Source organism: Bison bison, unplaced genomic scaffold (assembly GCF_000754665.1).
Source record: "Bison bison bison isolate TAMUID 2011002044 unplaced genomic scaffold, Bison_UMD1.0 scf7180017864508, whole genome shotgun sequence".
NCBI lineage: Eukaryota > Metazoa > Chordata > Mammalia > Artiodactyla > Bovidae > Bison > Bison bison.
In genome coordinates, this window is record NW_011495064.1 from 5,396,529 (window position 1) to 5,421,989 (window position 25,461).

General features: G+C 44.1%; 1 protein-coding gene across 1 annotated transcript in view; it reads right to left on the bottom strand.

Annotated features, from left to right (window-relative positions):
- Positions 1-782: 782 nt before the first annotated feature.
- The window catches only part of AFF3 (AF4/FMR2 family, member 3), a 551,769-nt gene continuing 527,090 nt past the window's right edge, over positions 783-25,461 (bottom strand). Inside the window, exons 18-24 of the mRNA XM_010829861.1 lie at positions 24,330-24,393; positions 20,682-20,818; positions 14,168-14,239; positions 12,198-12,291; positions 8,910-8,959; positions 8,201-8,424; positions 783-4,485 (exon numbers count right to left, since the gene is read on the bottom strand). Coding sequence (XP_010828163.1) covers positions 4,364-4,485; positions 8,201-8,424; positions 8,910-8,959; positions 12,198-12,291; positions 14,168-14,239; positions 20,682-20,818; positions 24,330-24,393 — 763 coding nt within the window. The 3' untranslated portion in view covers positions 783-4,363. The remainder of the gene's footprint in view (positions 4,486-8,200; positions 8,425-8,909; positions 8,960-12,197; positions 12,292-14,167; positions 14,240-20,681; positions 20,819-24,329; positions 24,394-25,461) is intronic.

Sequence of the window (25,461 nt, forward strand, 5' to 3'; positions counted from 1 at the left end):
ACGAGGTGGTCATCATGGTGACCAGAGCTAGGGTTCTGCTGTTGTATTTGAATATAAAGATACAGGCTGGGCAAAATGAAGCAATTGTTTTACTTCTGCTCCTGTTTCTGCTTCTTTTTAATTTGAGGAGGAGAGGAATGAAAAAGGGGAGAAAGAAGAGTAAAAAAATACGAGGCTAATAAAAAACGCTCTCACATGGAGGAGATATATATCATGGAAAGCCACTGGTCTAATATCTCTATCTTCGGTAGTTCAAAATTCTCTCATTTCACTTAAGAAAATATTGCTGACATTATTCCACCGTGTTGGTTAGAGCTGGAAAAACCTGGTAGACACAAGTGAAGGAATTAACTTCTGTCATTATGGAATGTTGAGTAAAACAGTGTCCCGGGGCTACTGGTTGGACAGGCATCAGTGTAGCTATCAAAATAACCCCCCTAAGCTTCCTGTTCAGCATTTTCTGGGACATTGTGGGTGTGTTATCACACACACGTGTGTAAATATGCTGGGAAATGTGAAAGACAAGTAGCAAACTATACTTCCAATAATGAAAACATTACTTTTTCCCCCCATGAAAAATACCAGACTTGGTAATGATAATCTGTTGGAAGCATCATTTAAAAACTTTTATGAAACTACAAGGTCCATTCTAAAGAGATTATGAACTAGGGACCAGAATGCGTATTTGAATATATTTTGCGTCTGAAGTTTCCTTGTAAAAATATTCACAGAAATTGGTGGACATTTTTTCTTTTTTTTACGTACAACTCGATGTCTCTCATTTACAACATAAATCATTTAATGTAACATTTGCAACCTTAGAAAGGCAGACATAGTTAATCCAAGTCAGTTTATAAATTCCAATTTCACATGGATTAAAAATTGCAGATAAATTAAGTCACAATAATATCCTGTACATGCATTAAGGCTGGTGACTGCTAAAGTGTCTTGGGTATCTACACACAGGAAATCACACACAGATTACTGGGTTTGGAGAGTGTCTACATCATTAAAAAAAATCTTGCCTTTTTTTTTTTTTTTTGGTGATACAGATTTCAACAGTAACTCTGGAAAACTGTGAAAAATGTTATTTAAAAATATATATGTATATACTACTGCACAGTTTCAAAGATGTGGTTCATAAATAAGGTTGGCTGCACTGATTAATTTGATAACAATTACTGCACTTCTGAGGTGATTTAAACACGCAGTGACTTATACTCAACATTAGGCACTGGTCATATCCTTCAAGCGTACTACAGGTTTATGGTAGCTGTACTGTACATATATATTTTTAAATGTATGCATTTATACAAACTGTGTGTATGATGTATGGGATGTCAGAAATGTACACGTCACTGTCATGTAATACACACATCTTTGTTGTAGATACGAGGGTACGTTTTAGTGCAGAAAAGCTCGCTGCGTTGATTCCACATGTTCAATCCAATACACAGTTTGTCAAGGTTTCAGATTTTTTTTCCAGTACATTTCTCTTTAGATAGTGGGTCCGACTTTCCGTTTGCAATTTGAAAGTTTCCAGAAATAGCGTTTTAACAGAACCTCTCTTCCCAAGCACAATTCTGCATGTGAGTCTGATCTGTGTCGAATGGTAACAAATCCCACATTTTAATCATGAATATATTTGGGTTCCTCTCTTTCAAAGATATTTCTAGCAATTGTGATCCAGGTCCATTCAGGTCATGGAGGGATAAGGCCAGTTGAACTTGTACTGAACTTCTGAAGAAATAATGTCTTCAAATAGAAGGAAATGATGATAGACATTCTACATTTAAATGGGAGGCTCTCCCGAAGGATATACAGGAAAGGGTGAGCAGTGCTGTCTCTGGGGGGTGGGACTGAGTACTTCCTACTTTACACTTGTCTGCATCATTTGAATTTTCACCATGAGTGTCTATTAGTTTCATAATCAGAAAACACAAGAGAGCTGTCTGTACTTTGAACAAAACTAAAGAAAAGGAAGCAGCAATGATCAGAAGATGCTTCCTTATCACAAGCACTGATGCCAAAGCAAGGAACAACCACTGCCCCAACACGCTGCACCAGTGAGATGCGACCGTGAGAGGAACGGCATGCTGTGACTGCCCCCAGTCCACTGGCTTCACGCTTTGCAGGAAGTGACTGCGGCTCACGGCGTCCTGACTGCTGCTGGCACAGCCAGCTGGAGGCAGCCTGTGCCTTGACTCGTGAGCACACCGCGTGGACGCCACCATGAGGCCTGGGGCTTAAAGGTGAATAAGATCAGAAAGGCACCCCAGGGATGCATGAGGGACATTGCGGGCTGTCCTTTTACATCAAAGTCTGAACATTTCATCAGAATTCAGCAGCAGTGAGTAGAACTCAGCCTCAGTCCTCCAAAAAAAATAAAATAAAAATCTCTTAAGTTAGACCCCAATGGGAAGGGGAAATCTAGTAATAATTAGTGAAAGGCATGTCAGAAGCACCTCAGTTGGATAAATGTGAAAAAAGAAGTATTGTTAATACTTCCAGCTGCTGAAAGGCCAACACCAAATGCAAATTTCACAAGCCTTCACTTGTTCATTGAGATGAATTTCAAATCACCAAAGCTGTTCAATCACTTGCACGGTTTTGAATCAGGGCTTAGAGCTAGGGAATTACAGCAATCTGATTTCCCACCCACAGATCAGGCTGACGAAAATGTTAACATTGCAACCAAACCAGTGAGACCATTAGCATCTGATACACATGTTTTACGTTATCATCACCTTGAAAAATGGATTATTCCATGTACCCCATCACCTGTCTTTCTCAGGCTGTCTTGGGGAAATTTTGTCAAGTGAGAGGCATCAAGGTCATTATTTTTGTTTTTAAAGCATGGCAAGGTATATCCTCCGTTTCAGGAGTTTTTCTTTTTTTTTTTTTTTTACCAATATCTTTGTATTCAAATATATTTAACAAGAACACTAAATCTAGGATATGATAAGAGACAATAAAAGAAATAAATTTCAGGCAATAAAAGAAATTTCAGACAAACATTGTAAACAAAATGTTGAAAAAACTAAAATGTAAACTTAATTAAAAAAAAAGCAAAACAAAGAATCGGGGGAAGACATACACATACCGGACGCACGGGGGCCTAAGCATGATGTTCAGGTCGCTGCTACCCTAGACAGAACTGCAGTGACTACCAGGATCACCTGCTCTGTGGGGAGCAACCTGCTCATCAGACACTGAAATACATCCCCCAGGTCAAAAATGCATTCAAGGTCCGCACGGCACTTTCTCCAAAGACAGGGAGGATTAGACAGGATCACGGCAGCAAAGAGTTCTTGGCCTGACAAAGCAACAGACACAGATTCCGAGGGAAGGGACACCCTAGACAATGTCCTCATTCGGCCAAGAACATGGGTAAGAAAGCTCTCAGACAGAGAAAAGGCTTGTTGAAAAGTATCGGCCGACAAGCCCATGGGGCTCCACAGCCCCTGGGGTCACAGTGGCGGGAGGAAGAAACACAGGCCCGCTGGGCTCCTGGTGGGGGCAGAGGGTTGTTTCTCACTGAGCCCAGGGACACAGCTGCTGCTGCTTCCTTTGGGTGAGTTTTCAAAGACATGGAGGGTTTTTTTTTTTTTTTCCCACCAAATCTCAGGGTCAGGGTCATGGTCATACTATTTTGGGGGGCAGGGCAGGGAAGGCCCATGGGAGTCGATTCATTTGCGTCTAACACGTTTAGCTGATGGGAGAGTTAGATGGAGAACTGGATGGAGGAGGGGAGGGACCAGACAAAAGGCAGGGTATTTGGTAACATGCAGTCTAGTAAACGTCCACACAAAAATAACTGACTTATTTTCATTATTCAAATACCCATGAATACAGACAATAAAAAAATAATGGGAGAAAAGTATATTAATACTGAAAGTAATCAAGAGTATAAGAGCTGGGTTCATCTTAACTGGCAGTCAAGCTTTTGGTGTGCGATATTGCACCTGGTTCACTAACCCATGAGATTTTGGTTGAATATTCTAGGAAGTCACGGTTTAGCTTTGAACTAGAAAGTGTGTGTGTGTGTGTGTGTGTGTGTGAGTGAGTGTGTGTCTTCTCTAATCAGAAATGTCAGATCACTTTGTCTAGCCTGGGAGGCTGGAAACTAGACAAAGAAGATGTGTTCTAGAGAACTGTTGTGTCTTACACACCTCCACGGGCAGCTTATTCTGCACCCACATACACAAACACACATGCCCTGGGAGGAAAGACTGCTGTTCGATGCTGAAAACTATTCACCGCCTTTCGAGAAATGCTGTGGCCGGGAACGTGGGGAGCACAGTGTCCCGAAACGCTGGGCCATCCGTGGAGACGCGCGCATGCCGCAGCCGGGGGCAGGTGTCTAGGCCAGGTGGGCGCTGTTTCGCAGCCAGTGCAGGCCCTGCTGGGAGTACTGGACCAGGTGCTCCATGCTGCTGTGCAGGGTGACCGGCCCCATGAGCAGGTCCAGGTCGTGGAAGAATTCTGGTGAAACAGAGAGGGTCGTCAGGGGGACACACGCTCAGCTCCCGGTCCCATCACACGACGTGAGCCCCCCGGCAGAGAGCTCACCTACGTCCTGAGAATCCCTGACTGGCGACTTCTAATTCAAACCAATGACATCTATTCAGCCAGAAAGCAAGGAAAACTACTTCCCCGGGGCGGCATTCTCCTTTGTGCAGTGACACCTCTCACCCTGAACTTGGCCTGAAGCTCTGTCAACCTTTACACTGTACTCAACTGTCTTAGGTGCTGAGCCCCTGGGGGAGTCCGAGGCTCCTGGAGGCAAATCAGGGATGGTGTTTTTTTTTTTTTTTTTGGCTTTTGGAACAATCAGCTTGCATAAATTTTATTTTTATTTTATTGGAGAAGAATTAATTTCCAATGTTGTGTTAGCTTCAGGTGTGATCCATAGTGATCCAGTCATATGTGAAATAGGATTCAGCTTCTTTTCCCTTATAGGTTATTGCAAAATACTGAGGAGAGTTCCCCGTGCTATAGTGTAGGTCCTGTTCACAGATGGGTTCTGAGACGTCTCTACTGAGGCTGCCAGCCAGCCTGTGAACCTTCTCTGGGTTTGTACTTGCTTTAAACACGTATCACTGCCAAGGCTCTATACTAAGGGCACAAGGGTGGAGTCGGAGGGGACATCAAGATGAAGAATGTATAGGCTCTGCCATCTCAGGGACAGCGGTTTAGCGGCTGACAGAGACAAATCAATTCATGCGGCTGCCACGTTGCACCGACCAAGGCCACTGAAGAGCACTCTCTGGAAGTAAGAATCTGGGAAGAGTGTTTGTCACTCAGTCGTGTCCGACTCATGCGACCCCATGGACTGCAGCCTGCTAGGCTCCTCTGTCCATGGGATTCTCCAGGCAAGAATACTGGGGTGAGTTGCCATTCCCTTCTCCAGGGGATCTTCCTGACCCAGGGACTGAACCCTGGTCTTCTGCACTGCAGGCAGATTCTTTACTGTCTGAGCCACCAGGGAAGCCCAAGAACCTGGGAGGAGGTTTTGAAAGGTGCTCCCAGATATGCTGAATGAGGTCTCGCTAGGGAGGCTCAGAGAAGAGCCAGGGTCCAGGTGGCAGGGAGGACAGCGTGGCAGGAAGCCAGGAACAGAGCCAGGGAGGAGGGGCAGGTTGGGGGAAGCCAGGTGGACTTTAGACTGGATGTGTGGCTCTGCTGAGGGACAGGTGGCAGCTGGTGGCACCATCTGGAGCCTGGCCTGCTCAGGTTCTCCCAAACCGGCCATAGAAACCTTTGTACATTTGTCCTTGCTCTTTTATCCACCTGTGACATCCACCCCGACTCCATCTCAGCTACTCGACTATCTGCTTTTCAAAATCCTGTTCTGTGCCAGCTCCTCTAGGGAGCCTGTCCTGCTGGTCTTGGCCCCCGGCACTGACCTCCTTGGCATCCCCACTGGGTTTTCTGAGCACACCATCCCTGAGCTGCTGTTATGTCCCGTCTGGTTACATGATCAGATTCATGTACTCAGGGCCCAGCTGCCTATCTGTGCCACTGGTTCTCATCTCATCATGGACTTCTCAGTCTTAGCCTCTGAAGCATGTTACCATGGGAACAAAACTCTCACTCAGTACTGGAGAAAGAGCAGGAATTTGGTAGGGAGAACATTAATAACATATATACCAATCAGGGCTTCCTTGGTGGCTCAGACAATAAAGAATCTGCCTGCAAAGCAGGAGCCTCGGGTTCGATTCCTGGAGGAGGAAATGGCTACCTATTCCAGTATTCCTGCCTGGAGAATCCTGTGGACAGAGGAGCCTGGCAGGCTATAGTCCATGGGGTGGAAAGAGTTAGACATGACTAAGCGACTAACACTTCATTTTCTTTCATAACAATGCATGTCTTAAAAGAATCTATACCTGTTGACCTCAGCATTCTATTTCTACAACTCCCTCCTATCAGAAGATAATCAGAAATATGAACAATGATTTATATGAAGGTATTTATCATACTGTTATTTGTAATAGTGGAAGAAAGTGGAAGTAACATAAATGTTCAACAGCAGGGGAATGGTTTGAGAAATTGTGATACTTTAAGTCTGTATAAAGTAGCTCAGCTCCCCTAGTAGCTCAGACAGTAAAGCTTCCTCCTGCAACGCAGCTGACCACTGTTCGATCCCTGGGTTGGGAAGAGTGCCTGGAGGAGGAGATGGCCACCCACTCAAGTATTCTTGCTTGAAGAATTCCATGGACAAAGGAGCCTGGCGGGCTACCGTCCATGGAGTCACAAAGAGTCGGACACGACTGAGCGACTGACACAGCAAATGTATAACCACCATTATGACAGTGTTACAGAGCCATCACAAAAGGTGTTTTTGAACTAGTTAGTCTCATGAAAATATGCCTGATATAATGTAAAGTGAAAAAAAAAGGATGTAAAACTGTACATACACTATGATCTTATTTTGGTAAAAATCCTGCATATTTGGAGAAGACTAGATGACATTTCAATAGAATGTTAATAGTGATAAGATTGTTGTTGTTTAGTTGCTAAGTCGTGTCCGATCTTTTGTGACCCCATGGACTGTAGCCCACCAGACTCCTCTGTCCGTGGAATTTCCAGGCAAGAATACTGGAGTGAGTTGCCATTTCCTTCTCCAGGGGATCTTTCTGACCCAGGGATTGAACCCACGTCTCCTGCATGGCAAGTGGGGTTCTTTACCACTGAGCCACAGGGAAGCCCATGATAAGATTACCGATAATTAAAATTTTTTTTCTCTATTTTCTGTACTTTACAAATTTAGCCATAGTTTACAGACATACCAGTTTAAACATGCTTTTATGAGTAAAAACATGCATTATTTAAAAGAAATACAGCTATTGTATAGCTCAGGGAACTCTACTAGGCTCTGTGGTGACCTAAATGGGAAGGAAATCAGAAAAAAAGGGGTATATATATCCACACAGCAGAAACTAACACAACATTGTAAAGCAAGTATACTCCAATACAAACTAATTAAAAAGAAATACACCTTACCCATAAAAACCTTTTTTTTTTTTCAGTTGTAACCAGCTATCATTTGAATCGGCAGTAACATTCATGTGTGTATGTGTTAAGTCACTTCAGTCGTGTCTGACTCTCTGAGACCGTATGGACGACAGCCCACCAGGCTCCCCTGTCCAGGGATTCTCCAGGCAAAAATACTGGAGTGGGTTGCCATGCCCTCCTCCAGGGGATCTCTCTGACCCAGGGATCGAGCCTGTGTCTCTTGTGCCTCCTGCACTGGCAGGCGGGTTCTTTCCAGTAGCATGACCTGGGAAGCCCAGGAACATTTGTGCTCATCAGCCAATTAATTCATGCAGTGTTTCAGATCCCCAGCTATGTTCTAGGCACTGTGCCGGTCTTAGGGTTACAAAGTTGAATAAAACGTCATCCCTACCTTCAAGGACCTCACTGTCTAAAGGAAAAACATCCGTGTGCATAGCTATGTAACTTGTATCTATATCACTGGTGCCTGTATCATCTCTAGCCCCCATCTCTATCTCTGATCTTTCCCCCGGTAACGATAAAGACAGGCAAAGGCACTGGAGGTGCTGAGTAGGAGGAGAAGTCAGGGAAAGTTCACTCGGTAGGTGACAGCTTCTACTGTCTCGCCTAGTGGTGCCCGGGGACCCGGCTGTCTCCCCGAGCTGTGGCTGACCCACGCACAGCTCCCCCAAGGGGCACGCACCTCTGTTTTCCTTGGCCAGGTTGTCTGCCATCTCCCAGTAGTCGTAGCTGTGGAGAATGCTGTTGGTGATGCTCACGTGATTGGCCGCCATCTGGTGGATGCGCTGCGGGATGCTGACGATGGTGGATGGGGACAGGGCGTTGCTGTTGGACAGGCTCCCCTGAGAGCCCACGGAGCCGGTGGGGGACGGATTGGGAGACATGGGGGATGGGGTCCCAGTGCTCCTGGAAGGGGAGAGCATGGAAAAACAAGAGTGGAGAGGTTAGAACCTGGTGAGGCAGGGCGGCCCCTCGGGGCACGGTAAACAGTAGCGCGATGCCCAGCTTCCCGTGTGTGTGTGTGTGTGTGTGTGTGTGTGTGTGTGTGTGTGTGTGTGTGTGTGTTTGGGGTGGGAGGGCTCAGTCGTGTCTAACTCTTTGCAGCCCCATGGACTGTAGCCCACCAGGCTCCTCTGGGAGCCATGGGATTTTCCAGGCAAGGATAATGAGAAAAAATCACATGGGAAAATCCATGGGATTTTCAAGGCAAGGATACTGGAGCGGGTTGCCATTTCCTCCTCCATGGGATCTTCCCGACCCAGAGCTCCAACCCGTCTCTTGAATATCCTGCTTTGGCAGGCAGGTTATTTACCACTGAGCCACCGGAAAGCCCTTGCTCAGCTTCATGCAACATCTCATTTATCACCTTCACTTCACAAAAATGAACTTACTTTCCACTGGCCCCCCATGGAGATGGGGCTTGGGCAGCTTTAGATGAATTCTGCAAGAAAACAAAAATGTTGACAGTGAGTACCATCTGCTTGAGTTTAAACAGCCCACAGTAACATGTTCTTGGTTGACCACTGAGAGAAGTAATGGCAGACCCTGTAGATAAAATGCAGGGTCACAGAAACTGGATCTGGGAAGTTACAGTTACTAGGCTATTGGCTTCCTCTCTGTAGGACAGTAGGGCGGCAGGCAACCCCCCTCCCACACATACACTGAGAACATCTTATATTTAAATGTAGGGCATATTTGCAGAACTGTTGATATACATTTAATGCCTGAAAATATACGAGACCATCAACTGTTACTGTTTTAACTTACGAAGCTTTAAAGTATTTCTCTTAAAGGAAGTTGCTCTCGAACATGTCTAAAAGAATAGATTCAATGTATTTCCTTAACAGAGACTGAATTAAAAAATTCTGATTTATTTAAATATTCTGATTTAGGATTTGTTGCCTGAGCCAGTTGTTTGCATCAGGCATTTAAAAGACATTTTGCCCGTGGCAAGGAAAGTTTCTAAATGTACAGAGAGATTTCCTCCCTGAGAGTCCAATGAAGCTTTCTTGGACACAAGTCTGTGAGATTGTGAAGGAAAAAAATGGTCTTTATAATATGGATGTCAATGTTCCCTTCCAGAAACAAGAAAATATAATAGCCTCAGCTTGGTTCCCCAGAGACAAAATGCTTCTTTTGGTTAAAAAGAATTTTATGAAGTGGTGACTGACTTTTAATTTTTAGTGGAGGTATTATCAAAATGGTGAGAAATGGCCTTACACACGGGAATTGTGCAACATTGCCGTCAGGCCTCTTTCACTACAACTGAGGTCCCGTGACTGTAAAAAACACGGGTGGGCAAAGTCCTGTTTTTCAGAGCCAGTTGTACTGATGAAACTTATTTTTTATGAACCAACTATCATTGTTTCCTGGTGGCTCAGACGGTAAAGAATCTGCCTGCAATAATGGAGACCTGGGTTCGAGCCCTGGGTTGGGAAGATCCCCTGGAGAAGGGAATGGCTACCCACTGCAGTATTCTTGCCTGGAAAATTTCATGGACAGAGGAGCCTGGAGGCTACAGTCTATGGCATGGCAGAGTCAGACATGACTGAGTAACTAATACTAATCATTGTTTCCTAAAGTTTTCATAATCTCTGAATTCTAAGTAGTATTGAAATAGCCTTTGATTTAGGGTATCTACCAGGAACTTCTGGAGGGGGAGTTCTGATTTTTAAGTTATGTTCTTTGTTCATTCTGTACAGTTTCACAGACAATCCACATACATTCACACCTTGGATCTCTTAAAAGTTCTGTGGCTTAGGGTTCGGATTCCTTCTTTATTCAAGTGCTTTGCTTTACTATAATAACTCTTAAGTAATAGCTCTTCAGTCAGTTCAGTTCAGTCACTCAGTTGTGTTCAACTCTTTGCAACCCCACGGACTGCAGCGCACCAGGCTTCCCTGTCCATCACCAACTTTGAGCCTGCTCAAACTCATGTCCATTGAGTCAGTGATGCCATCCAACCATCTCATCCTCTGTCGTCCCCTTCTCCTGCCCTCAATCTTTCCCAGCATCAGGGTCTTTTCAAATGAGTCAGTTCTTCACATCAAGTGGCCAAAGTATTGGAGTTTCAGCTTCAGCATCAGTCCTTCCAATGAATATTCAGGACTGATCTCCTTTAGGATGGACTGGTTGGATCTCCTTGCAGTCCAAGGGATTCTCAAGCATCTACTCCTACACCACAGTTCAAAAGCATCAATCCGTCGGTGCCCAGCTTTCTTTACAGTCCAACTCTCACACCCATATATGACTTCTAGGAAAACCATAGCTTTGACTAGATGGACCTTTGTTGGCAAAGTAATGTCTCTTCTTTTTAATATGGTGTCTAGGTTGGTCATAACTTTTCTTCCAAGGAGCAAGTGTCTTTTAATTTCATGGCTGCAGTCACCATCTGCAGTGATTTTGGAGCCCAAAATAGCTCTTAGATTCTACATTTTTGAAAACGACTTAAACTTGGGCACCCAAAATAAAAGGAGACTCTTAGTGTCAGTACTCGTCATTATAACCCATGGTTGTCAGTGGACTAAGACAGTTACCTTTTTGGCTTAGCACCTGGATACTCTACATGCTTGGCCAGGCTACTGGATGCACGTGGCCCACGGGACCTCCAACACAGCAGGGTCATCAGAAATCATCTCCAAGAAGTGGAGGTTGGGGATTAAAGATCTAAAATGATGACTGTGGGGACTTCCCTGGTGGTACAGTGGATAAGAATCCCCCTGCCAGTGCAGGGGGGACATGGTCTGGGAAGATTCCTGGTCCGGGCGTGGAGCAACTAAAAGCCCGTGTACTGCAATTTCTGAGCCTGAACGCTGGAGCCCACGAGCCACAGCTACTGAGCCTGCGCGCTGCAACTGCTGACGCCCAGGCGCCTAGACCCTGTGCTCTGCAACAAGAGAAGCCACCGCGACGAGGAGCCTGGGCACCTCAAGGAAGAGTGGCCCCCGCTCGCCGCAGCTAGAGAAAAGTCCACTCAGTAACGAAGACCCAGTGCAGCCAAAAATAAACATAAAATGATGGCTGTGTATCTGATAAAGAGTTGGTGGAGGCAGAGATGGTATAATTTCTTGTTTCTATAGTCAAATGGACAGCAAAGAGGCCGGAAGTCTCAAATAAATTATGATGTCAGGTCCACTTCACAGCAGAACATCAGGGTTTGTTTTTTGTCTCCCCTCCTCTTTCTTTATTCTCCCAATGAAAATGATTTCATCCCATAAAAAAGCACAGTTTCCAGTTCTATCCTTTTATGTGCATAGTGCTATTCTAGTGCCTCTGGGTTCTACCAAGCCATTTCTTACCATTTAGATTAACACCTTCATTAAAAATTAAATTAGTGACTGGAGATAGCAAAGAGGAGTTGCTTCTAAGGAGCTACTTCTAAGAGGAAGAAGAAGCTCTGAGTGAACACAAGGAATTTATGTTAGCTATAAAGATGGACCTCCTAGGACGCTGGGGTGGGTAACAGGATCTTCTTTCTCTAGGCATCCAGGCAGGGGGATAAATTAGATGGGTTCTCAGGCTATTCTCTGAGCCCTGAATGCCATGAGTAGGTCATAAATAGGGTTAGTGCAGATATCAGACAGCTCCTGTGTTAGCCCAAATCAGTGGACTCTACATTGAACATGTCCTTGACAGGGAGACAGCTGGGTACAACATTCTGCCCGTTAGCCAGACAGTACCTTGAAATAGTCGATAAGTGCTTTTGAATACTTTACAGCGTGATCCCTTTTGAGTCGAAACATCCTCCAGTACAGGAGAGCCAGGCATCGGTAACTGCGGCAGGAAGAGACGAATGAGTGGCCCCTGTGCCAACAAGCTTGTTGTTCCAATGCACTCAATGTTCATAGCATGATTATATATATATTAAATATTTCTATACACGCATATATGTCTGTAGGTATTTGACCTTCCTATTTGTTCGAAATGATTCAAAATTTCAGTTACTCCATTAAAAACATCCCTTCATATAAGTAAATATGTATAAAGAACATATATACATAAACAATATAAGAATAAATATGAATCAATAAACAATGTGTGTATATATAAATAAAGAACATAAGTACAAATGAATAGGTTTATTGCTTCTTCGCTGGGACTAAGCAGCCGGCCATTTCCTTCTTCCACCACGAGAGGGCAGTCTCTCTCCACGAGAGGAGCGAGAAGCTCTAGCACAGCGCACGCTCTGCTTTCTGGGTGAACTTCAGGGCAGAACTACCTTACTCTGATTTTCCTTGGACATCTTGAACTTCTGGCTGTGGGTTTGTTGAAGCACAGCCCTTCTACCTGTTTTTGTCATCTTCCCTTTTAAGCTACTTTACTGAGGGAGAGTGGATACCTGTACACGTGTGGCTGAGTCCCTCTACTGTTAATCGGCTACACTCCAATATAAAATAAAAAGTTAAAAAAAACTACTGGACTATAATTAGTTCATATAAAGTAACAGATATGAATGTGTTTTATAAGTAATTAAAAACTATGCTGGGAGTAGTTATTATTTTATTTTATAGTTTATATGTTATTCACATACCAGTAATCCCCTTACATAATATGAACTAATCATAGTTAATTTATTAATCCTGACATGAAAGTTAAAATTCGAAAAGAGCATAGAAATCATTTCCTGAGCCATATCAACTACTTCTTGGTGCTTTTCACTCATAATTATTTGCTAACTCAGATATGGTATTGACAAAGTAGAACACCAACCTAGAAAATACAACTTAATGGTCTCAAATTTTATTTTTTGATTTAAATTTTAAAATTTATTTTTATTTTAATATAATTTTTAAAGGTTACTTTCCATCTACAGTTATTACAAGATATTGGCTGCATTCATTCCCTGTATTGTATTAATACAATATATCCCTGAGTAATAGCAGATCAAACTCTACATGAAGTGGTGATGCAAAACCATCAGAGACCCTCTTTTTTGTGTCTGCCACTATTGTTATTATTACTATTTTGAGATTCAGTTCTACGACTTGCAAATCAGGTTCTAGGGTAGAGTATGAACCGTCAGGGATAGAGACATCTTGGTTCCTTATCACAGCAGGCGCTAACAGTGAGGTGTCCTGAGGAAATGTCACGGGGAAAATTATTGTTATTATAATCACATAATCATTATCATTTCTGTTATTATAGGAAAAAAACTGTTACATGTTGATTAACCTTTATAAAGTCTTTAATTATCAAAGTGGAAGGAACGGCTCCTCCGTTTAATGTGCTGAGAACCTGAACACACCATCCTGACTCAGCCCTACTAACCCCACACGTAAAGAGACAGATGAATCATTCTGCTCGCATCCAAAATGGTAAATATGAGAGATTGCATTGGGCACAATTCACATTCAAGTGATTAAAACACAAACTTACCTGATTTTAGAACGCACACACACACACACACACACACACACACACAGGAAAACGAGTCCTCGTGTCACGGACCTGCTCACTTCTAATCATGAATTCACCTCGTGCGTAGGGCAGCAGGGAGCAGGCTCTCCAAGGCCACCTCGAGAAATGCCCTCAGTTTGGTGTGTTAGAAGCATTGTGAACACGCTGCGCATTTTGGCACCAGATTACCAGGTTCACCAGTGCAGACGTGCAAGGCTGGGGAGGCTGTTTTAAGCCGGTATGGTGCACTTACCATAATGCAGCCAGCTGTTTATCCTCTGGTGTGGCATTGGGACCTGAGTGGGTTTTTAGTCTCATGGCATACCTTAAAAAGAAAAAAAAGGAAAGGGAAACAAAGAAATAAAGCTTTCTTACTAGCCATCGAACATCTTGTAGGATGGTACTTCTCTTAGTCCTTCATGGTGCTTGCTGATTTTATTGTTATTTAGTCACTAAGTCACGTCCGACTGTGACTGTATGGACTACAGCCCGCCAGGCTCCTCTGTCCGTGTGACTTCCCGGGCAAGAATGCTGCAGTGGGTTGCCATTTCCTTCTCCAGGGGATCTTCCTGACCCAGGGATTGAAGTCATGTCTCCTGCATTGGCAGGCGTGTTCTTTACCACTGAGCCACCTGGGAAGCCCTGACAGTTCTTTCTTGAAAGCCAACTGAGGTTGCCCTATTTCCCCTAACCATGACATTATTGTCATGACTAGAAAAAAATGACTTTGATGACCATCTAGCTACTTTCTGCTTTTTAACAATACAAGTCCAAATTCTACAGACGGTCAAGAGTGTTATCCATTCAAGCATTACCCACGTATATGGTGATGCATCCATTTTTACAAATTCTGATCTATGGCTGAGTGGCTGAGAAGATGTTAGTAAAGTTCCACCCTTTCGGACCAATCTCCAGAAAAATGTTTACTCTTTGTCCTCAGATGAATATGTGGGTTTCCCTTTTTTCTTTTATTGTTACAAAACTCTTATTTTGACAGCAGTATAACTGTCCTGGATGCATAACTAGTAGACTTTATGAACTTTTCTCAATCTCACTTATTTCTCTGATCAGCAGTTCATGGTCATTCCTTTCTCCAATAATACACCAGGTGACTTGCAGATCCTTGGAGAGACCTGAGGCAGGCTGGGGAATGATCAGGGAGTCCTGGTTTCGAATCCCAGGTTAGTCACTTATTAGTCATGGGAGCTTACACAAATTAACATCTTTAAGCCTCCTTTCCCTTATTTATAAAGTAAGATGAGTACATTACTGCTAATTGCATAGCACTGCTGTAGAGATTAAGTGAAACAGTATCTGTAAAGCTCTGAGCATAGTGGGCTGGCTTGTTGCAAGTTGCTCAAGAAATGGTACTGTTATTACACTGTCTGCAACACATGTAGATTTGTAGTACTTTTAAAAAGTTTATTTATTTTTTGATAGGTAAGAAATGGATTTATTTAGATTCAGAGAAAATCACACTCCACAGATGGAGTGTGGGCCATCACAGAGGGCAAGTGTGTAAAAATCTATTTATTTTTAATTAGAAGATAATTGTTTTACAATATTGTTTGGTTTCTGCCATACATCAACATGAATCAGCCATAGGTATACTTACGGTCCCTCCCTCCTCAACCTCCCTCCCGAACCTCCCTCCCTTTTCAAGTGTATCCCCTTTGTTTAGCTTTCATAGGGTTATTTCTCACAGTTTATTGGTATCAACATTTTCTACTCTGCATGAAGGGTGGAAACCTTACTTCCACGTTTATGCCTTTAAATAACATTGCCTTGAGCATCAGATGGGCTTCCGTGGTAGCTTAGGTGGTAAAGAATCTGCCTACAATGTGGGAGACCTGCCGGGTTTGACCCCTGGGTCAGGAAGATCCCCTGGAGAAGGGAATGGCAACCCACTCCAGCAATTTTGCCTGGGAAATTCATGGACAGAGGATCCTGGTGGGCTACAGTCCACGGGGTGGCAAAGAGTTGGACGTGACTGAGCGACTAACAGTGCCCTGATCACAGATGGTATATTTTTTGTCTCAGTCACTGAGCGCTCTGGTTTACATAGCTCACGAGGAGGGGGGTTTATTGCACGTGCCCACAGTTCTTGGCTTACGTTGCTTTCCCTTTCTTCCCGTTGGTCCAAGATTCCTTCTTTTGCTGCTTCCTCTCTGTTTGAGAAACTTCCTTTAGCCAACCTTTAAAGGCAGGTCTGTTAGATACAAGCTTTTCATTTGCCTTAATCCGAGAATGTTTGTTTCCTCTGTGTTCCTGGAGCGCGCGGCCTCACTGGATCTAAGCGCACACTTAGACAGGCTTTCCTCTCTCCGCACTGGAGGCCTGGCATGCCACCCCAGCTCCCACGGCGTCAGCCCGCGCGCCCGCTGTGCCTGAACTGGCGTCCCCTGTGGGTGATGCGTCATTCCTCTCGTTGCTTTCAGGGCTTTGTGTTTGTTGTCAGTTTTCAGAAATGCAGTTTTGACGGTGTATTGACATGCAGTGCTTTGGCTTTAGGCTGTTTGAAGTTTTCTCTGCTTCCTGAACCTGTAGATTATGTCTTTTGCCAAATTTGGCAAGTTTCAGTCATTACTTCTTTTAAAAAATATAACTTATTTACTGATTTTGGCTGTGCTGCGTCCCTTGCTGCGTGGGCTTTTCTCTAGCTGTGGTGAGCAGGGGCTACGCTCTAGCTGTAGTGTGAGGGCTTCTCCTTGCTGTGGCTTCTCCTGTCATGGAGCACGGGCTTTGGAGCATTTGGACTTCAGCAGCTGTGGCTCTTGGGCTCAGTTTCTCTGACGCATGTGGGATCTTCCTGGACCAGGGATTGAACCCATGTCTCCTGCACTGGCAGGGGCATTCTTCACCATGGAAGCCCTGGTCCTTACGTCTTTAACATATCTTTCAATTCCATTCTCTCCTTCTTCTGGGACCCCAAGGACGACCTGGAGGTTCTACTGTCATTGTGCTTGAAGCTCTCACTTCTTTTTCAGTCTGCTTTCTTGGTTGCTGAGGTTGGGGGTAGATTCTATTTCTTGTCCTCAAGTTCACTGATTCTATCTGCTGTCATCGCTTCTCTACTACTGTGCCCCTCTGGTGAGGTTTATATTTCCGTTACATTTCTCAGTTCCATAATTTCCATTTGGTTCTTTTCCAAAATAACTTCTTCTTCTTTGTTGAGACTTCAGTTTTTTTGTTTCAAGAGAATTTTTAATTGTTTGTTGAAGCATTTTTATGATAGTTGCTTTAAAATCCTTGTCAGATAATTCTAACACCTGATTCGTCCTGGTTACTGGTGTCAACCAGGTATCTTTTCTCATCTTGGCTGTGATTTTCTTGTTTCTTGGTATGATGAGTGAATTTCTACTGTATGTTAGATATTCTGGCTATTATGTTAGAAGATCCTGAAAGTGAAAGTGAAGTCACTCAGTTGTGTCCGACTCTTCACGACCCCATGGACTGCAGCCCAACAGGCTCCTCCGTCCATGGGATTTTCCAGGCAAGAGTACTGGAGTGGGGTGCCATTGCCTTCTCCAAAGAAGATACTGGGTCCTGTTTAAATATTTTCTTTTAAAAGGAAGTCATCCTGTTTAGGTTTAGCAGGCAAGTCCTCGCCTACTTCTGTGGGATGTGGTTCCAATTATAATTTAATTTTCAGAGCCTTTATGCTACAATTTTTTCCTAAAATTCTGGCATGTGGGGTGTAGATATACAATCCCTTTTAGTTTCTTGAAAAGGGATTGAACCCATGCCCCCCTGAAATGAAAGCGTGGAGTCTTAAACACTGGACCTCCAAGGAAGTCTACATGGTACAATTTTTGATTTGAGGAGGTGGGGTTCCACTTGCCGGTGTCCCCCAGGCATTTTCTCCTTGGTGGAGAGAGGAATTCTCTCACATCCTTAGCTGGGCATCTGTGGCAGGACCCCACCCCCAAAGTGCTCCTGGCTCCCCAGAGTCTCTCAGTGGGGGAAGGGAGCCTCAAACCTGGTGGGCAACATGCAGTTTCAAGCAGTAAATTAATGTTATCTTCTAACTCAGATAACAAGAGCTCTCATTTTAGTTTTCAGAGTAGCTTAAGGGACTGTACTCAATCATCTAAAAAATGGACTGTATTCTCCACCCATGCAAAGTCCCACCCCTGGTGCAGAGCGGGTGTGCATGTCAGCACCTCCAGTTGTATCTGATGGAATCAGGCAATTACTGCTGCTCGGGTTTGTTTGTTCTTAAAGTGTGAATGCCTTAAGCAGGCCATGTACACTCCAGGTCACCACAGGCCCTGTGACCCGCTGATCTGTCATACTGACTGAGTACATACTGTGTTGTAGGAACTCCTCCAGGGGCTATGAACACATTAATGAACAGATCAGACAACCCTCCCCAAACCCCTGTGCTCAAGGCACTTGCATTCTAGGACACCTTACAGCCTCGTGCCTGTCTACTTCCTCCCACTTTCTTCCCCGCCTGCCTGTGGGCATCCACATCTGTGCCTTATTCAGAGGTGAACCAGGAGAAGCTAAGATCATGGACGTGAGTTTAAGCAAACTCCCAGAGATGGTGAAGGATGAGGAAGCCTGGCACGCTGCAGTCCATGGGTTGCAGACAAAACTTAGCAACTGAACAACAAGATCTCTTAAAGTAATTTTAACTTCTTTTTTTTTTTTTTTACTATGGCAATTTCTTTTCTTCACAGTCCAAAATACTGTACCAAATAAGAAGACAGTACGAAGGAATCACCAATGCATTGGTGTAGCAAATATTTTAATAAGAAAAAGGGGTGGACAGCGTTGACTTCTGAAACATTTTTGAAAAGTGCGTTTTGCAGATGATGTGTTCTTGATGTTGGGATGACAATTTCAAAGGCTGTGATCCTTTCCTGAATCCCAGAGGAGAGTGATGGAAAACACCGTTGACTTGGGTCAACGCATACCAAGAAGATTAAATTTAGGATTAGAAATCTTCCAGGGCTTCCCTGGAGATCCAGTGGTTAAGAATCTGCTTGCCAATACAGGGGACATGGGTTCCAGCCCTGGTCTGGGAGGAGCCCACACGTAGCAGAGCAACTAAGCCCGTGCTCTGAGATAAGAGAAGCCACCGTGATGAGAGGCCCCACACCCCATGACGAAGAGCAGGCCCTGCTTTCCACAACGAGAGAAAGCCTGTGTCCAGTGACGAATACCCAGCTCAGCCACAAATAAATAAGAAATTGTCCATCTGGAATAGTGAGGCATGGTAAAACACAGCTACTCTCAGGTGGCCTAGAATCCCAGAATTAGAAAAATCTCTTAGAGTTAATTTTGGGAAGGGTTATTTCATATAATGCATATTAGACGTTATTCCAAGCAGCTGAACCAGCTAAAGACATAAAACATGACAAAGGCTCTCTCAGAACGATTAATGGATGAAATTCCCTTAATGGTTCATTAGCGACATGAAGGATGTGCCTTTCCATGCAGCCATCGTGGAAGACAGGCATCTCCCGCCTGTGGCCCTGCTGTGCGCCTGTCACAAAGCCTGCGTCTGTTCGCACTGTGGTCCTAGCTCAGGCTGGGGGATGGTGCTCAGGTACAAGCCTTAGACCAGAACAAGGCCAGTGCCTTTTCAGACAGAGCATCATAGGATGGGTTTCCTTTCCTAAAATCCCCTTGCACCTTCTTTCCTGTTATTAAATACTCCCGAATCATTTATTGATTGGAGTTAGAATTTAGATTATATAAATCTAAATAGTATTGAGTCATATAATAATATAAAACCGCAGCACAGAGGTGAAAAGAGTTCAAATTCTGCCACTTCCCAGCAGGCGAAGTCGGCAACTCATGTCTCCCTCAGACAAAGCTTCCTTCCTGCCAGTGGGGTTGGAGAGCTGCCCTCCCAACCCTCACTCACACAGAGATCAAAGGAAGCAGGCGATGCCAAAACACATTGCAAGATCGTCCATCTTATTTGGGGGATGAACACTGGCTCTTGGTAGCTGACAGTGTGATCTATTTTTGTCCCCCAAGAATAATTATAATAGATATTTATTTAAAGTAATACATTTATAGCACAGATAGTTCTACATTGTACATTTCAGGTTTGAAAGTGAAAGTGTTGATCATTCCATCGTGTCCAACTCTTTGCAACCCCATGGACGGGAGCCTGCCAGGCTCCTCTGTCCGTGGGATTCTCCAGGCAAGAATACTGGAGTGGGTTGCCAGTCCCTTCTCCAGAGGTCCTTCTCGACCCAGGGATCAAAATTGCGTTTCCTGCATTGCAGGCAGGTTCTTTACAGTTGAGCCACCAGGGAAGCCCACATTTCAGGTTTAACCAACTTCATAAAGATACTTGAGGGCAGCCACATCCACAGATTTAGATTGCATGATTGTTTCATGATGAATTCTTCTCTCTCTTTTCTTTCCCAAATACCCTCTTTCAGGGTATGGTTCAAGGTAGAATTTATCCTCCTCATATTTTGTCCACTGCTCTAAAGGCAAAACCTGTTTCTTCATGCTCAGGTCCAGCGTTCCCTTAATATGTACCCCCTGTCATTACAAAAGCTCTCAGGAAGCCTTCTTGTGGCTTCTCTTACATCGTCATTCTCATATACCGCGTCACCTCACAGTCAGCCCAGGGTAATGAACCCAACAGCGCTGCAATACCATCTTTGAATACCCTCCAGTCATCTGCCTGATGTTTTGACCCAGAGAGTGTGATCTTTTCCGTGTTTGCAGTACTTATATATATTCTTCCCTCCACCTCCCTGCTCCACCCTCTTGCAAGAAAATGCAGTGCTTACCTGATGAGCTCAACTGTCTCTGAATACATGGTGTAAGGAGATTTGGACTCCATGGGGCCCTGTTCCATGGCATTTCCACACTCAATGAATGACAAGGCTGCTTCTGCATAGTTCAGAGCCTTTCCAAACTTTTCCACCTGATTGAGAGTGAACAGTATCTTCCTCAAGAAGAGTTTTTCAAACAGCGTTGTCACAAAATCTATATACTTTATTTGAGAAACTCGACTGTAAAGTTCCAAACTCTTGCGAATGGAACCCAGAAAAAGTAGAAATAGGGTAATTCCTTCTCCAGTTATTTTCACAGATTCCTGCTGGTTTGGGGCAAGTGAGTGAATGGTTAAACAGAGTTACGCCAAATCCATACCACAATCAGAACTGCACAGAACTTCACAGCTGCTTTAATTTCTATTGTCCTCTCTCTTAACTCCTAATGGTCAAATCAACTTCACTCCTTGGTCCTTGCTGTTGTGCTCAATATTGATACATGTGTAAGCTGATGGGTCTGACTCTATGTAAGAGTTTTCACATTTTCATGGTATACTCCCACTTGGACAATTTAAGGCCTTGGTTATTACCTTTTACACTGTGACACGTATTAGGATGGCCAAAAAGTGCATTTGGGTTTTTCTGTAACATCGTACAAAAAGAAAAAAAAACAACCCAAAGCAAACTTTGTGGCCAACCCAATACCTCTCCACGCCTCCGTGTAGTCATGGATTTTCAGTTGTTTCATGAATAGGACCTCGCCCTAAGGGAGAGGAAAGACAGGGAGGGGAGGCACAGCTCAAGGAATGGCATCAGTTTGGAGACAATGCTGAGCATCAATAGCACTGATTTGGGAGGATTTGTTGCTGTTTTTTAGTTGCTAAGTCCTGTCCAACTCTTTTGTGACCCCATGGACTACAGCCCGCCAGGCTCCTCTGTCCATGGGATTCTCCAGGCAAGGATACCGGAATGGGTAGCCAATCCCTTCTCCAGGGGATCTTCCTGACCCAGGAGTTGAACCTGTGTCTCCTGTATTGCAGGTGGGTTCTTTACTGTCTGGGCCACAGGGGAAGCCCTTGTGGGGAACCGTCTAAACTTATGTTAATCTTTCCCTATATCAGCTTTACATTCTTAAGTTCTCATAAATCTAAATGTACACATCAGATTCATGGTTCCGTACATTCTTACTCTTGATGGATAGCACATTCTAAATTGGGATTGGATAATCTCCCAGGTTTTCAAACATTCATTCATCAAACAAAACAGAATTACAGAGACTCTTAACTACTGACCTTGCCTCTAAAAAAAAAGTCTTGCCTCTAAAAAAAAAAAACCCTCTCATTATTCATGATACTTTAGGAAACGGAAATGTAAGGTAAAACTCTGTGTTAGCAAATCAAAAATTTAAACAGCTTTAACCCTAAGAAGAGTCTTTCTTGGCAGTGCTTTTAGACTAAGGAAGTCATTTCTTTCAGCAAGTATTTCCTGAAGTACCCGATTCTGTGTGATTTGCAGTTGACACACAAAAGCTCTTTCTAGGAACATGTATTTAGAGAGAAAAAAATTGTGCACTCATAAGACAGCTCAAAGTGCAAGGGAGTCCATGATTAACTAGTGAAATGCAAAGGAGTCCAATGCCAAGGGAGGGCAGGAGGGAGCAAGTGACGGGGCACAGGGCGGCTGGGGGGCCTCCAGGAGGAGACCTGCAGGGACCCAGAAGGTGACCCAGGAAGGGAAAGCATGATCTGGCGGAATCTGGGGAGGACACTGAAGGTGTGAGTGTGCACGACAGTGAGAGTGTGTATGTGTGAGACACTGTGAGTGTGCCCTCTGCAGGTGCAAAGCCCACTGGCTGGCACAAGTCAGGTGTGCTTACAGGCGGCAGGGGCCAGTGTGGGTGTAGCACAGTGTCACTGGGAAAGGCCAGGCTGGGCAAGGTGACACAGAGTGAAGAATCCTGGTAAACTTTGGATGATTCAGGCAGGCAACTTCCTGCTTTAAAATTCAATGTGACCATGCACTGGCATCTACTGGCAACCAGACCTCTCCACCACAGACGTCCCCAGACTTTTTGGCCCCAGGGACCAGTTTTGTGGAAGGCAGTCTTTCCAGATGAGTTGGGGGATGGTTTGGGGACGATTCTCATAAGGAGTGCACAACCTAGATCCCTTGAACTTGCAGTTCACAGCAGGGTTCACGCTCCTAAGAGAACAGAATGTTGCTGCCGACCTGCAGGAGGCAGAGCTCAGGCAGTGAAGTGAGCGATGGGGAGCAGCTGAAACACAGACGAGGCTTTGCTTGCCTACCACTCACCTCCTGCTATGCAGTCTGGTTCCTAACGAATCACAGACTGGTAGTGGTCTGTGGCACAGGGGTTGGGGACCCGTGCTCCATCAGACTGTGGGATTGTGAGGATAAGATCTCTACCTCCTACTTCCCTTCTGTATTTTCTGATACTCTGGGACTATTTCCCTGGTATACCAGTGGACCCAGGCAGTGGGCTGCATACTAATAACTGCTTGGTGGGCAACCTCAGTAGCATTGAGGAGGGTGAGGTTACAGTTTATGCATCTGCAACCCTGGAAGAATAATACTCTGAAGGTCATTTGAGAGTCCCTTGGACTGAAAGGAGATCCAACCAGTCCATCCTAAAGGAGATCAGTCCTGAGTGTTCATTGGAAGGACTGATGTTGAAGCTGAAACTCCAATACTTTGGCCACCTGATGCGAAGAACTGACTCTTTGGAAAAGACCCTGATGCTGGGAAAGATTGAAGGCAGGAGGAGAAGGGGACAACAGAGGATGAGATGGCTGGATGGCATCACCAACTCAATGGACATGGGTTCGGGTAAACTCTGGGAGTTGGTGATGGACAGGGAGGCCTGGTGTGCTGCAGTCCATGGGGTCGCAAAGAGTCAGACACGACTGAGTAACTGAACTGAACTGAAGGTCATTTGAGATGCCTTACTCATCTCTAGTTCCCTGATTTCAGTTATGAACGCTGGAGGGGAGCAGAACTGAAATGACCAGGGAAGAAGGGGTCCTTTAGGATGAGATTTTCAGACGGGACAACCATATGATCTCTTACAGAAAAAAATCAGAAGTTTTATATCTCTTGCCTGAAGGTGTTAAGCTTTCCCAAATAAGAAAACTTACTCTTTGAAAACATCAAATCATAGTAACTTTATGGTCTTATGTGTGTGTGATAGTTTCTTGGTTGTCCAGTTTCAGAGGAAGTATTTATTTTGGCAGGTACACATGAAGAACAACAAAAGTCTTTTTGAAAAGGGATTTGATCCTGGGACCAAGCCAAGGACTGGACAGGCTAACAAGGGAGAAAAATGCAAACCTTTTTTTCTTTTAAGGAAAAAAACAAGACAAAAAAAACTACCACCCACTGACTCCATTGCCTCTGGTTCCCATTCAAACTTTAGGACTAAATTGAAATATTTGTTTATCCAGGGCTTCCTCCAAGTCAGACATTATTAGTTGAGGTCATAATTTATTGGGCCATGAGCACTGGATTATATAAACACTTCTGCATTTAACAGACCCAGCCATCCTTGTAATAGATTTTATAATTACCCCGGCTATGCTGCCCCAGCGATGGAGCTGCAGTACGAACGTAATTTGGAGGAACAGATCTGGAAAGAAAAGGTCTTACCATCGCATCTGCTTTATGCTTCATTCGCTTAGCTTCTTGCATAAAATAATCTGCACTGCGTGGCCTACAAGGAGAGAGTGACACGAAACATCATTACTGTGCAAGTGTAAGATCTTCAGCGACGATTTTTTCCTTTGCTCAAACTTGAACCACAATTTCAAGACTCTGCTTAAGATGGAATCAAGTTTTTTTTTTTTTTTGCATTTCCAAACTACTACCTGTATGTAAAAGACCACCATTATATTGCTCTTAAGTTACCAATTCAAAACATGCTCAATATATGTAGATAAATATATACATGTTTATGGTTATTTTTTAACATGGGTCCCCAGTGCCTAGTTTGTACATCAGATTTTTTTATCTCATGGTTAAGAAAATGCAAAATCTTATTTCACATGCTGCTGCTGCTGCTAAGTCGCTTCAGTCGTGTCTGACTCTGTGCGACCCCATAGAAGGCAGCCCACCAGGCTCCCCCGTCCCTGGGATTCTCCAGGCAAGAACACTGGAGTGGGTTACCATTTCCTTTTCCAATGCACGAAAATGAAAAGTGAAAGAGAAGTCGCTCAGTCGTGTCTGACTCTTAGCAACCCCATGGACTGCAGCCTACCAGGCTCCTCCATCCATGGGATTTTCCAGGCAAGAGTACTGGAGTGGGGTACCATTGCCTTCTCTGAGACATTTACATAAAACAATCCACTTTTGATATAAAGATGGCAAAGATATAATAATTGTAAAGATGTGCATAGATGTGTGTATTTGTCTAGCCTTATGAAAATCGGTGTTGTTTGTTTGCATAACTGGTACCTAAAGTTGTAAGTGTCTCTATAATTATTTTAATGCTTTGCAGTGAGAAATGAAAAGAGGTGATACCGGAATGATTACATTTCAGTTGTAATGAAGCTAATTGTAAAGTGATGTCTACCTTGTCACAGTGCAAATACGGCTTGTATTCTCTTGAGTTCTGATTAGCTGGCTGGTAAACATTTAACCCCAGGCATGGGCATTATTAAAGCAATAACCCGACTCTGCTGCAAGATGAAGGTAATTCATCCAGAGACGAATCTGAGAGTGTGAAATGACCCCAAGTTACATAAAACCACTCATCAGACAGCACCTTTAAGTACTTCATCAG